This window comes from Hippopotamus amphibius, chromosome 3 (assembly GCF_030028045.1).
Source record: "Hippopotamus amphibius kiboko isolate mHipAmp2 chromosome 3, mHipAmp2.hap2, whole genome shotgun sequence".
Taxonomy (NCBI): Eukaryota; Metazoa; Chordata; class Mammalia; order Artiodactyla; family Hippopotamidae; genus Hippopotamus; species Hippopotamus amphibius.
This window is the reverse complement of record NC_080188.1, coordinates 55,089,096-55,102,538: the sequence shown is the minus strand read 5'-3', so window position 1 is coordinate 55,102,538 and position 13,443 is coordinate 55,089,096. Positions and strand designations below refer to the sequence as shown.

The 13,443-nt window shown below is 37.0% G+C and overlaps 1 protein-coding gene across 10 annotated transcripts in view; it reads left to right on the top strand.

Annotated features, from left to right (window-relative positions):
* The window catches only part of WDFY3 (WD repeat and FYVE domain containing 3), a 250,654-nt gene that overhangs the window by 143,100 nt on the left and 94,111 nt on the right, over positions 1-13,443 (top strand). For all 10 annotated transcript variants that reach the window (XM_057728829.1, XM_057728822.1, XM_057728824.1 and 7 more), the window contains 6 exons: positions 293-405; positions 3,059-3,290; positions 4,729-4,829; positions 4,986-5,204; positions 8,546-8,727; positions 12,247-12,478. In XM_057728829.1, the coding sequence (XP_057584812.1) occupies positions 293-405; positions 3,059-3,290; positions 4,729-4,829; positions 4,986-5,204; positions 8,546-8,727; positions 12,247-12,478 (1,079 nt within the window). The remainder of the gene's footprint in view (positions 1-292; positions 406-3,058; positions 3,291-4,728; positions 4,830-4,985; positions 5,205-8,545; positions 8,728-12,246; positions 12,479-13,443) is intronic.

The window sequence follows — 13,443 nt, the reverse complement described above, 5'->3', positions numbered from 1 at the left end:
AAAGGGCTTCTATTTGTGTAACCCCTTGACACTTCACTGTGTTTCTGCCCATCACATTCCAGCAGAACATGCTCCTCAGGTTTCATTTTCTAACTTTTCACAGTATTTGGTGCTCTTTTCAGTGCTTGGTGAATTAAAACATAAAATTAACATTGTATATTATAATAACTGATTGCTTTAGTATTTTTAATTAGTCTGTTATAATTCATTAAATCACATTTTTGGTGTGTTTAGTTTATAGATTATGTAATGTTCCCAATCAAGAAATAACTTTGCTTTGTCTCTTCTTTAGGGAGTTTTTACGTTTGGCAAGTCCATTAAATTGTGGTGCCTGGGACAAAAAATTGCTGAAACAATATAGGGTCCACAAACCAAGTTCACTGAGTTATGAGCCAGAGATGAGAAGTAAGTTGACCTTTGAAGTTCCCTTTTTTGGTTTATCTTATAAATGAAAATCACGTAGGGGATGAATATTATTTCAAGAAGTTTGACTATAAAAGAAAAGAAAGAGCAGGGTTTGTTGTTGCTTTTCATTCGTTGTTACTTAAAGAGAAAAACATAAGATCTCATTGGTTGACTGGAGAAGCGGGCAGATGGGGATGGCGGAGTCATTGATACCGGCAAGATCCAGAGGAGATGAGAATGCCGCTCGGCTTGGAAGGGGGAATACCTGTTTCTCAGAGGATCCATAATTTCTTTCCCTTTCTCAGTTAGCCTTTGCTGCCTAAACTAGAGTGGTTGATTGGATTATTAACAGGCTGTGGCTTTGCAGGTTGATTGGATTATTAACAGGCTGTGGCTAGGAGGACATGGAGGATAGGAAATTTAAAATACTAATAAAAATAATTGAAGAGATACACCAAGGAGTATAGGGTAGATAGGAGAAGAAGTAAAGTGAAGCAGCTAGTGATAGGCTGGGAGAAAAGGGGTAGATGACTGGGCTGGAGAAGAATGGCTGGGCAAGTGTAGTGAGAGAAAAAGAATGGGTGAACTGGGGGAGTGAGGTAGGATAATGGGAATCGAAATTGAAGTGGTGAGGCAAGCAAGGAAAAGGCTGCTGTGCTCAGATTCTGGCTCTGGAGTAAAGTTGAGGTGAAGCTCATTGGAGAAAAGGTGATCATAGAGGTGAGGTGTTAGATAGGTTGTTCATGTGGACCCTGACATCCCTCAGTGCACTAGCAGGAATTAGTACAAGAAAGAGGTGAGTGAAATGCCAGCAACAGTAGATGGCAGTTTCGTAGAGAGGGGTGTGTTAGGATTGCTGTTGAGGGGGCTCCAAGGAAGAGAAGTTTTTGCATTAGGCTGATAGAAAGGTGATGGAGTGGGGGGTGTTAGCAGAATGTAGGCACTGCCTACCCATCTGGCATAGACCATGGAGCAGCACCAGATTCTATCTACTCAAGAACTGAGGGCTAAGAGTGCTCTCAATAGTGAGCTTGGATGCCCTGCATTTCCTCCTGGTGTTAATTCAATTGTTTGGTGGGTTTTAACTGTACAGTTTTTTGTCTCATTGTTAGCCATAGTTAAGGCATTTGTGTTGATGGATTGAAGTGACCATTACTAGTGTAGCAGGAAAGAATGAAACTTAGAAGAGTAGAATACCTATTTTTAAAGGATATAGTAATCATTTAGTTCAGCCCCTTTTTTCCCAGTGAGAATCAGAGTGTAAATAACCGTCAACCATTATTTCAATCTTAATATTTCCTCCTGCAGTTTATTATCAGTGGTTAGTGAATACTGTGTTTTGGAAACATTAAGATCTTTTGAGTTCCAACACAGTTTTACTGGAAAACAGAATATTTCAATTTTTCTTATCAATTAACATACAATCCCCTGCATGTATATATATTTTTGTTATTGTTGTTTTTGTACTTTATGCAGTTCCTTAGAATTGACAAAAATAGTTCCTTTCTCCAAGAGAATATTGAAATATTTTTATGGTTGTCTGAATGCTTAGCACACTTAAGAGGGAAACAGTTAAATTCATGTGATTTATCTTGAGAGGGAATATTTTCTCCATTACATTTATAATGTATTCCTGAAAGAATAAAACAGCTTGTTTAAATTTTGGTGTTTTTTTTTGTTCTTGAAATTGTTACCATTTACATGCATATAGGAATTTTTAAATTCAAGAATTTTTGTGATCACAGGTTTAACTTTTTAAATAAATAAATATTTATTGGCTGTTTTGGGTCTTTTTTGCTGTGCACGGGCTTTCTTTTAGTTGTGAGTGGAGCCTACTCTTCGTTGTGGTGCACGGGCTCCTCATTGCCGTGGCTTCTCTTGTTGCGGAGCACGAGCTCTAGGCACGTGGGCTTCAGGAGTTGCAGCACATGGGCTCAATAGTTGTGGCTCATGGGCTCTAAAGCGCAAGCTGAATAGTTGTGGCGTGCGGGCTTAGTTGCTCCGTGGCATGTGGGATCTTCCTGGAGCAGGGATTGAATCCATGTTCCCTGCATTGGCAGGCAGATTCTCAACCACTGCGCCACCCAGAAAGCCCCACAAGTTTAATTTTAATAGTTGTAAGGGAAGAATTAAAAATGGGGAGAAAATGGGAGAAGTGAGTTTCTGCTATTTATCTATGATTTTTTTTTTATAAGAAAAATGACCTGTTTCTTTCCATTATAATACTTCTCAAATATTTTTTCTTCTCAAAGAGAAATAGTAAATTACTTTGTGTAATAAAAATATAATCTGGTTTTTATAAACATTATTAACTGTAGCTTATATTAAATTTTACTGTAACAATGGCTTGGATAGTGGTCATTGGTGATTTTTATTCTTTTTCTAGCCGATCTTTGCTTGTACTCTGTAGTTTTTGACATTTCTGCAATGTGTTTATTACTTTAGTAATATATAACAAAGTAAAAACATATACTGTTTAAGTTTTTAAATGAACATAAGTTACATTAAAACTAGATAATAGCTTTGGAGTTTAAAAATAAAATCATTGTATATATTGAAACTGAAGAGTCACATTTAAAATTAATCAGCCTTGCTAAAGTCATTTTAGAAATGTACATAATATTTTTCCCAAGAGGTTTTCTTTGACTTACAGGTAGTATGATCACATCTGTGGAAGGTCTGGGTTCCGATAATGTTTTCAGCTCACATGAAGATAACCATTACCGGATAAGCAAGAGCCTAGTGAAATCTGCAGAAGGAAGTACTGTACCTCTGACCAGGGTGAAGTGTCTGGTCTCCATGACAACCCCACATGACATCAGACTTCATGGGTCATCAGTTACTCCAGCTTTTGTTGAATTTGACACATCCCTTGAAGGGTTTGGGTAAGAAATTTGCCAGGTAGCCAAGCCTTATTACTTTCTTTTATGCCTCAGTCTTGCCTTTGAGAAATAGATCTTTGGTTTTAAATCTACGTGATTAAAATTTGGTACATGCTGTATATTTTCAAATGATTGAGTTCCTTGAGCACGTTAAGATTTTTAGATTTAATTATTTTTAATTATTTATTATTAAATAATTGATATGGTATAGGAGTTAGCAATCTAAGGTCCACGGTCCAAATCTGTTTTTGTAAATTCTTTTTTTCTTTTATTGTAAACAAATTTGATTGTAACACAGCGACATTCATTGATGTATGTGTATTATCTATGGCTGCTCTCATGCGAGACTACAAAGTCATGATAGAGGCTATCAGGTCTGCAAAGCATGAAATATTTATGCTCTGGGCTGCTCTAGAAAGTGTTTGTCAACCTCTGATTTAGTACAATCAAGTTACAGATAATATGCAAGTGAAAAGTGTATTAAAAGCTCTTTGGCTAGGTTTTGTCACTTTTTCCCTCAAATTACCTAACTTAGTATCTTACACATTCTAAGTATTAGTAACTGAATACTTAGAATGTGTAAGATACTATCACATTAAACAAATAAATACTTTCAAGTGGCAAAAAAGAAAACTGTAATAGCAGAAGTAACAATAAAGAATATAGGGAGTTCTGTGGTGGACTAGTGGTTAGGATTCCAGGCTTTCACTGCTGTAGCCCGGATTCAATCCCTGGTTGGTGAACTGAGATCCCGCAAGCCACATGGCCAAAAAAAAAAAGAGAGAGAGAGAGGCTCTCCTCCGCTTATAAAAAATAAGTTTAAACCAAAGTTCTAGAATAAAGTATATTAATCATTAAAGAAAAAAAAGAATCTGTAATGAATCTAGAAGAGGATGTTTATAAAGTGTGTCAGCCTCGAAGTGGACATAAATGCTAAGAGAAAAGATCCATGTTTTTACTAGTTGTGGGATTCTTATACGTTGATCTAAAACTATAAATTGTATTTTAAGAGCATTGTCATGGGTTATTATCAAACAATGTATTAAAACATGTTAGGGACTGGGCAAAACTAATCAGAACAGTGTTAACAGGGGAGAGTGACTCGCTAGAAATGGTCACAAGCGAATTTTTTCTGCGGTGATGAAATTGTTCCAATGTCTTGAACAGGGTTATCCTCTGGTGCATTTTACCATGGGCAAATTATACTATGATTTTTTTAAAATATGAATTTTTAAAAGTGGAGATTTATTACATCTATCTTTTGATATTCTCACATAATCAAAAGAAGGAAAGGACTTTGTTAGGCCTCCAGACTTATTCCATGATCTCTTATCTCTGGTTACCCTCAAATAATGGTTGTTTATGTCAGTGTGGTAAGTACATAGTAATAAGAGAAGCAAGCAGGTGCTCTCTAACACGTATGATGTCTTTTCTTTAACAGATGCCTGTTCCTGCCCAGTTTGGCCCCTCATAACGCCCCTACAAACAATGCCGTCACAACAGGGCTTACCGACGGGGCCGTGGTCAGCGGCATTGGTTCTGGTAAATATTACTTTCTCTGTTTATGAGATTCTTTTTTTTTTTACTTCAGTAGATTATCTTTTATTTAAAGATTTTGCTTTTGGGGGGCATCTTGTTAAAATATAAATATGAATCAACACAAACTCTTTCATTGTTATTTTTCTGTTTTCACTTTAGGTGAAAGATTCTTCCCTCCTCCATCTGGCCTAAGCTACTCCAGCTGGTTTTGCATTGAACATTTCAGCTCTCCTCCACATAACCACCCTGTCAGGCTTCTTACCATTGTTCGTCGAGCAAATTCTTCTGAGCAGCATTACGTGTGCCTTGCCATAATCCTGTCAGCAAAAGACCGATCTCTGATTGTCTCCACCAAAGAGGAACTACTCCAAAACTATGGTCAGTGTCTGTCTTTTTCTTTTTTGTTTCTTGTGATTCTTAAAAGTACCAAACTTCATTTTAATAATCAGTTTTAAGGTCCAGCTGGTAATTCTTTTCTAATTTAACTTATTACAGAATAGAACAGGTTATATGAAATCTGGAATATTGTTTACCAGTGAAATTTTAAGGCACTTTCATTTTCAAGAGACTTAGAAAACAGCGGAGAGAGTTCCTAAAATAAGGATTCACCTCTACTTGCCAAGAAATCACAGCTTTTGCTAGGAAAGCAGGATGCTTGTTTAATATATTTTAGTTAGGATTTTCATTGGCTGTGAATTCTGCTTAACTATTGAATATTCATTGAGCACCTGCCTACCATATGTGCCACTCTGTGCTAGACACAATAACATTTTAATTACTTTGTTCATCACTTACCTTCAGGTCTTAATATAGGCCATTTAATAATCCTAATTCCCCAATTCCCTGCAACATGCCATAACATTATGTTGCTATACAATAGAACTTCAAACTCAAGGCATTCACGAATATCTCAGTTCACTGAATTTTCTTTGCTCTGAATATAAGCATGTATTCACATATGTGAATAAGCATATAAGCATATATAGACACAAACATATACACACACACACCTCTTTTTTATTATCTGATTTTGTCTTTTAACTAAATAAAATAATAGCACATATTGCTTCACCTGTGGCTGGTATTCACGTATGAATTGAATATGAATGTTAGCTCCTCAGTTAGATTGTAAGACTTCTTGTCTTACTTAGGATTCTTCATCATGATCAGCACAGTTAGGCATCAGTACAGTAAGTGCTTTAAAATCCTGGTGGACACTTTATTTGCCCTGTTTGTGGCACTTGAGCCTGTTAATGTTTTCTTGCTAATTAAAACTGTCTTCAGTCTTCAGTTGGAGATCCGCACTCCTTGCTCTTTCACTATTCCTCTGACCTCTCTCGCAATTTCTTCCAAGAGCTTTCTCTTCCATCTTCCCCTTAAAATTGGTATTCTTCAGCCTCTTATGTTTAGTCTTTGTACTCAACCTGTTCTTCGTGAGAAAACGTCAGGTTCTGTTAGCATTAGGTCTTTTTACCCCCAGGGATTCTGAAGTTAAAAAATTTTAATTTGTCTGTGTCCCAGGCTTTGTCCTCATATTTTCAACTGCATATTAGACATCTTAATATGAATAGTCCTCCTGAAAAGACTCAAACTGTAATATTTGTTCTTAAAACCTGTATCTCCTTCTGTTTTCCTGTCTCGGTAAATGACACCCTCACTAGCAGTTACCCCATCTAGAAGCCTCAAGTCATCCTTGAAGACACCACCCCTTCTACTCAGTCTTACTGTATGATGCCTCCTTAACGCTTCTTGAGTCTTCCTTTCCTCCCTGTGCCCACTCTCTTAGCCTGTGTTTAATATTCTTTATCACCTATCTGGGCTTCACAGATTTGAGTTCCTTATTTTGTTTCAGCCCGTCTACCTTACTAGAGCTCTTACGTTCTCACACACAGTGTTATTATCTTTGTAATCTAGGCCCTGCCCCCTAAAATAGTGCCTAGCATATACTAGGCCCACAGATATTATTTAAAAGTATAAATGAATGAATGAGAAGAAGGAAAAATAAAGGAAAAGAAGTAGACATTACTTGAAAGGGAAATAATGAGAAAATTGAATAATAATGGAGAATTTGGAAAGAGGATAGAATTTAATGGAAAAGTTAGAAGTAGATCTAGGGGTATTTCATTAAAAAATGTTTTCTAACTCTATATCATTTTCACTAAATATAATTTGCAAGACTGTGATAGTCTATATGTCACTAGAAATTGTAGTAACAGATACATTAGTAATACAAACAATGTTACTATTACCTCTGAACAGCTATAGACCATTAAGATACCTTTGGTAACTGAGAGTTGTCAGAAACCAGTTGACTCACCAAATATCCTGACATACCACTGAATGCTGGGTATATCTTAGTTTAAGCCTGAGTCAGAATGTGAAGCTCTCAGAAAATTTTTATAAGTAATATCTTCTACACTTCTCAAGAAGATTCAGTCTATTAACCAGGAAAGGGAGAGGGAACAGTTCTTTGTTTCACGCATACCTTTTATCTTTTCTTTCGCCTCCCTTGGTCCATAAGACTAGACCTTTCAAAGCTATTTGACCCTGCTTTTTGCCTAATTTATTCAAGTGTCTTCCTAGTTAAGTCACCTATGGATAAGATGCTGTCTTCATAGTGGTCCTAACTGATCAGTAAATATATCTTCTGAATTGTCATTGAAAAATATAATCTTGGCATTTTGGCATATGCAAATATTTTAAGATTCCAGAAGTAGAATATTTTATTTGCAGTTCTTCAAATAATTTAAACTTTTAATTTTCAGTGTATTATATGTGCTTGTGCTAAAAACCATTGGGTCTGCTTTAAGGTACATGGTTAAGATTAAAAATTTTTCTTAAGGTAGAGGGAAGAATGAATTTTCAACATCTGGATTTCTGCTGCTGTCCCACCTTCTTTTGAGTTCTTATAAAAGATAAATTAATTTTTAACTATCTTGCTGTTACGTTAACCCATTATTTCCTAGCGTGATTTGGCAGCATACTGGCTAGCAGAGAGAAGCCAGATTAGAGTCAAGAAGTGATTGCAAATGTTAGCAAATCACCAGAGTTGTCAGGTGAAGCAGGAAACTTGGACCAAAAAAATACCTTTCCACTCCATAAATCACCTACTTACTACCAGCTGTTGTCAGACAGGGGTCAGGGCAGACAGCCACAAACTGAGAACAGATAGTTGCCCCCCTGTCTCATTGAACAGAGCATAAAACAAGAATAAAACTTTTAATTTTCTTGGTTATTTTTCTAACCAGTGCTATAATCAAATGCATGTCAAACTAGGATTTTAAAAGACCTTTTGTAACAGATCATAGCAGGTAATAATCAACTAATCTCTTTTTGTTGTCTCTCATAACTTTATTTTACTGTCTTGTTTTACTTTTTTTATATTATTATCACTTTATTTGATTTTAACTATATGTATCTTGAGCAGAACAAAGCACAATATATCCCAGGTTTTACTTTTTACTACAGGTAAAGTTATTTTTTTTAAGCTCTTTATTGGAGTATAATTATTTTACACGGTTGTGTCAGTTTCTGCTGTACAGCAAAGTGAATCAGCTGTATTTATACATATATCCCCACAGGTAAAGTTATTGAATGAATAGGGTATTTTCATTTACATCATCATCATATTATTGTAACAGAGTCAGAATCTAGATATGAGTAACTCTTAGAATGAGGGTGATGTTGAGTTTTTAATTTCTGTTCCCTCTTCATTTTAGTTGATGATTTTAGTGAAGAATCTTCTTTCTATGAGATCCTGCCATGCTGTGCTCGCTTCCGCTGTGGAGAACTGATCATTGAGGGACAGTGGCATCATCTGGTTCTGGTGATGAGCAAAGGGATGCTGAAGAACAGCACTGCAGCCCTCTACATTGATGGGCAGCTTGTCAGCACCGTGAAGGTGAGCGTGCTTGTGCCTGTAAACCTCAGCCTGTTTTACAGGATGTTTAGGGGTGGGTGTGTTTGCGAGTATGTGTGTTTGCAGGGGTATTTTAATAATTACTATCTTAATTTTAAGTTGACCTTCAGTACTGGTTTAAACAATATGTGAGAGTCATGTGGCGGTTAATTCATGTTACTTTGTTAGAAAGACTCGAAAGGAGGGGTTACAGGGTGCTAAAGAAGTTAGTGAATATGTCAGTGCTTGAGCCAGATTGCTATGTGCTTTTTCACCAGAGAGAGACCAATTAGATGGTTGGAAACCAGGTGGATGCCAAAATAAACGATGAACACATTATTTCGTCACTTCATTGTTATTGTATGTACTCCAGTAAATTCTATGTCCCTTTAGAGCTGGAATTGTTTTTGTTCACCCTTGTTCTCAGATCACCTGGCTTAGTCCCTGATAATAGTAGTAGGTGTTCCCTTATTGTTTGTTGAATGAATGAATGTATAAATATTACTCTAGATAGCATACTACAGTATTCAGAGGAGAGGCAAGAGAGTTGAAGTAACCAGTAAAGAATCAGAAGTTCCTTTTTTGAATCAAAATGAACTCTACTAGTTACTTTCTACCGAATTGAGCTAGCAAGCTATTCAAATTCTTTAACTTCCTAAAGATGGGGAGTCCCTCCCATCAGGAAGCACACACGAGCCTCCTAAAGAGCTTCCTCCACAAGAGGGCAGACAGCAGTATCAAGCAGTATCAAGCAGTATCAGCAGTATTTCGTCTTGTGAAAGTGAAAACCACAGCCACAGAAAGATAGAGAAAATGAAAAGGCAGAGGACTTTGTACCAGATGAAGGGACAGGATAAAACCCCAGAAAAACAACTAAATGAAGAGGAGATAGGCACCCTTCCTGAAAAAGAATTCAGAATAATGATGGTGGAGATGGTCCAGGACTTTGAAAAAAGACTGGATGCAAAGATTGAAAAGTTTACCAAAGACCTAAAAGAATTGAAGAGCAAACAAACAGAGATATGCAACACAATAACTGAAATGAACAATACACTAGAAGGAACCAACAGCAGATTAACTGAGGCAGAAGGGCGAATAAGTGACCTGGAAGACAGAATGGTGAAAATCACTGATGCGGAAAAGAATAAGGAAAAAAGAATGAAAAGAACTGAAGACAGTCTAAGATACCTCTGGGACAATGTTGAACGCGCCAACATTCGCATTATAGGGGTCCCAGAAGGAGAAGAGAGAGAGAAAGGACCCGAAAAAATATTGGAAGAGATTCTAGTTGAAAACTTCCCTAACGTGGGAAAGGAAATAGCTACTCAAGTGCAGGAAGTGCAGAGAGTCCCAGGCAGGATAAACCCAAGGAGAAACACGCCAAGACATAGTAGTCAAATTGACAAAAATTAAAGACAGAGAAATGTTATTAAAAGCAACAAGGGAAAAACGACAAATAGCATACAAGAGAACTCCCATAAGGGTAACTGCTGATTTCTCAGCAGAAACTCTGCAAGCCAGAAAGGAGTGGCATGATATATTTCAAGTGATGAAAGGGAAGAACCTACAACCAAGAATACTCTACCCAGCAAGGATCTCATTCAGATTCGACAGAGAAATCAAAAGCTTTACAGACAAGCAACAGCTAAGAGAATTCAGCACCACCAAACCAGCCTTACAACAAATGCCAAAGGAACTTCTCTAAGCAGGAAACATAAGAAAAGGACCTACAAAAACAAAAAGAAAACAATTAAGGAAATGGTAATAGGAACATACATATCAATAATTACCTTGAATGTAAATGGACTAAATGCACCAGCCAAAAGGCACAGGCTGGCTGAATGGATACAAAAACAAGACCCATATATATGCTGTCTACAAGAGACCCACTTCAGACCTAGGGACACATACAGACTGAAAGTGAGGGGATGGAAAAAGATATTCCATGCAAATGAAAATCAAAAGAAAGCTGGAGTAGCAATAGTCACATCAGATAAAATAGACTTTAAAATAAAAAATGTTACAAGAGAGAAGAAAGGACATTACATAAAGATCAAGGGATCCATCCAGGAGGAGGAGATAACAATTATAAATATATATGCACCCAATATAGGAGCACCTCAATACATAAGGCAAATGCTAACAACTATGAAAGAGGAAATGCTAGGCAGAGACAGAGACACAGATGTAGAGAACAAACACATGGACACCAATTGGGGAAAGCGGAGAGGGTTGGGGGGCATGAATTGGGAGATTGGGATACCAAATTGTACACTGTAAATATATGCTATTTATTGTCTGTTAACCGTATCTCAATAAAAGTTCTTAAAAAAAAAAAAAAGATGGTATCCATTTTTATAGTGATATCACTTGAAAGAAGCAGCAAAGGTAAAGTCTGCCTTTTGTGTGAATTGAAGTTTAAAAAGCAGTGAAATGGGCAGCCTCTTTGAATACATTTCCTTCCTTAATGATATTTTATTGTGACATCGTGTTTCAATATGATAAACCCTAAAATGAACTCTGTGGGAACAGTCATTTATTTTCTTTGTATACAGGATTGCATTTGAAATGGGCTTGTAGATTCTTTAGTAGGTTGCTCCTTCATTGTTTTTAGTATTATTGAAAATAAAAATGCCCTCAACTCCTAGAATTGAGAGGTAGGAGATTTATTATTGATATATTTACGTTGTCATCATTACTGTGCCTGTGAGAAGTCACAGTCTTGTGAAACCAGCTTTAGGTTACATGTTGGTCTTCATACTGATACTGTTAACATTGCAAGGAGTTGTTCTTTAATAGATGAAACAATAGATATGATCTGAAGCTGGAACAATGTTATGACAAAGCAGTCTATGGAAATGTTACTCATTCTGTCAAGTGATGAAAGCTGCATATTCTGCAAGAAGCAACTTGCTTTCCTTATCGCTTACGTTCTAATTATGTATTTATTGTAATGTATCGAATGATAATTTAAGCATCTTGTTAGTAAACAGTAGTTTAATTTCAAATCTGAGAATATATTTTTCACTGAGATTAAACTTTATAAATTATAACATAAATTATTCATTTTTCTAATATTTTTGTAGCCTTTTACCCATCATGAAACACTTTTCATGAGTAATTTTACTTAACAGACTCACATTGAAGGTATCATAACTGATTTCGAGACTGCCTGAATACCATGGTTGGAAAGCTCTTTCTGTATCAACCTGAAAATTTCATAGCACCATTGTTAATTTGGTATGCAAACCAACCAGACGGTAACAGAATCCCTGTGTTTGACGGTTGCCCCTTTTAGCTTTCGATAGTTTATCTGTATTACAGAGTCAGATTACAAATTTCCAACTTGCTTATCAGTTCTAGAGTCTTGGCTTGCCCTTACATTTCCCAGCTCAATAGTTTTTGTACATTTGTCAAGTTGTATGGCCTTGGGATAATGAAAATATACACAGAAAGCGGTCATTTTCCTGGTGAAAGTGTATTGGGTTGAATCTCACACATTTCCTTTTGTTTTCTTTATAGCTTCATTATGTTCACAGCACTCCCGGGGGCTCAGGCTCTGTCAATCCGCCAGTGGTTAGCACAGTCTACGCGTACATTGGTACTCCGCCCGCCCAGCGCCAAATTGCTTCATTGGTTTGGCGCCTGGGACCCACGCACTTTCTAGAAGAAGTTTTACCTCCTTCAAATGTTACTACCATTTTTGAACTAGGACCAAATTATGTTGGAAGCTTTCAGGCCGTATGTATGCCATGTGAGTAACTTACTCTTTGTTCATAAAGTTACATAAAACTTACCTCCTGCGGTATAGATGCATGAATACATGCATATGTGTAGATAAGGTTGTACATTACATGTATCCCCCAAAAGGGCCTTCTCCTCCACTTCTCTTCAGCATGCTACTACTGACCACGCACTCTTATTCAAAATGCCCTCCTCCACTGTCATCCTGTCCTTTCTTGTCTTCATGCCGGGTCACTAGTTTTCCAGTTTCTCTTGTTGGCTCCAAGATGTAGGTGTATACTTTCTAACAGTCTAACCCCAGCCTTCTTCTTTCTGTCATTTCTCCTATTACATGAAGCAGTTTAAAGTGTATCTACTCTGGTTAAAGGAAAAAAGGATGGGTCTAGAAAACACACATGTGTTCTTTAGGTTAGACCAGTTAGCATCAGTTTTCTTTGTCTCTTTATTCCTGCAGTCCCCTCCTGTTATCCTTTTTCCCAAGAGGAATTTAGAATCAGAGTTGATGTTAAGCTGCAATTCCTTTGTAGTACTCTTTCCAAGTGATGTCTTCCATCCCCTTGTTCTCATTCTGCCAAAGTTCTCAGAAGAGTTGGGACAAATATGTTGTGACTGGTAATAACCTTACGGCTAAGTAATTTCTCTTTTACTCAGGTTCTTGATTCAGATAGTGTCTAATAATAGCTAACACTGACTGAGGAGCCCTTCACAAGTATTTCTTCATCTTCTCAAAACACTGGGACTTAGGGACTGTTGATATCACCCCCATTTTACAGATGAGGAAACTGAGGCACAGAGATGTATAGGTCACAAAGCTTTTAAGTGATAAAGCAGAGGTTCAAACTTAAGCCATCTCTCTTCAAAACTACTCTGTCATGTTGTCTAGGGGAATAAAGAGAGGCATATGTGAGGGCTCTCATTGGGAAGGAGACCTAGTGCTATGAAGCTCATGGACATTCCACTCATTTTCATTAAGGG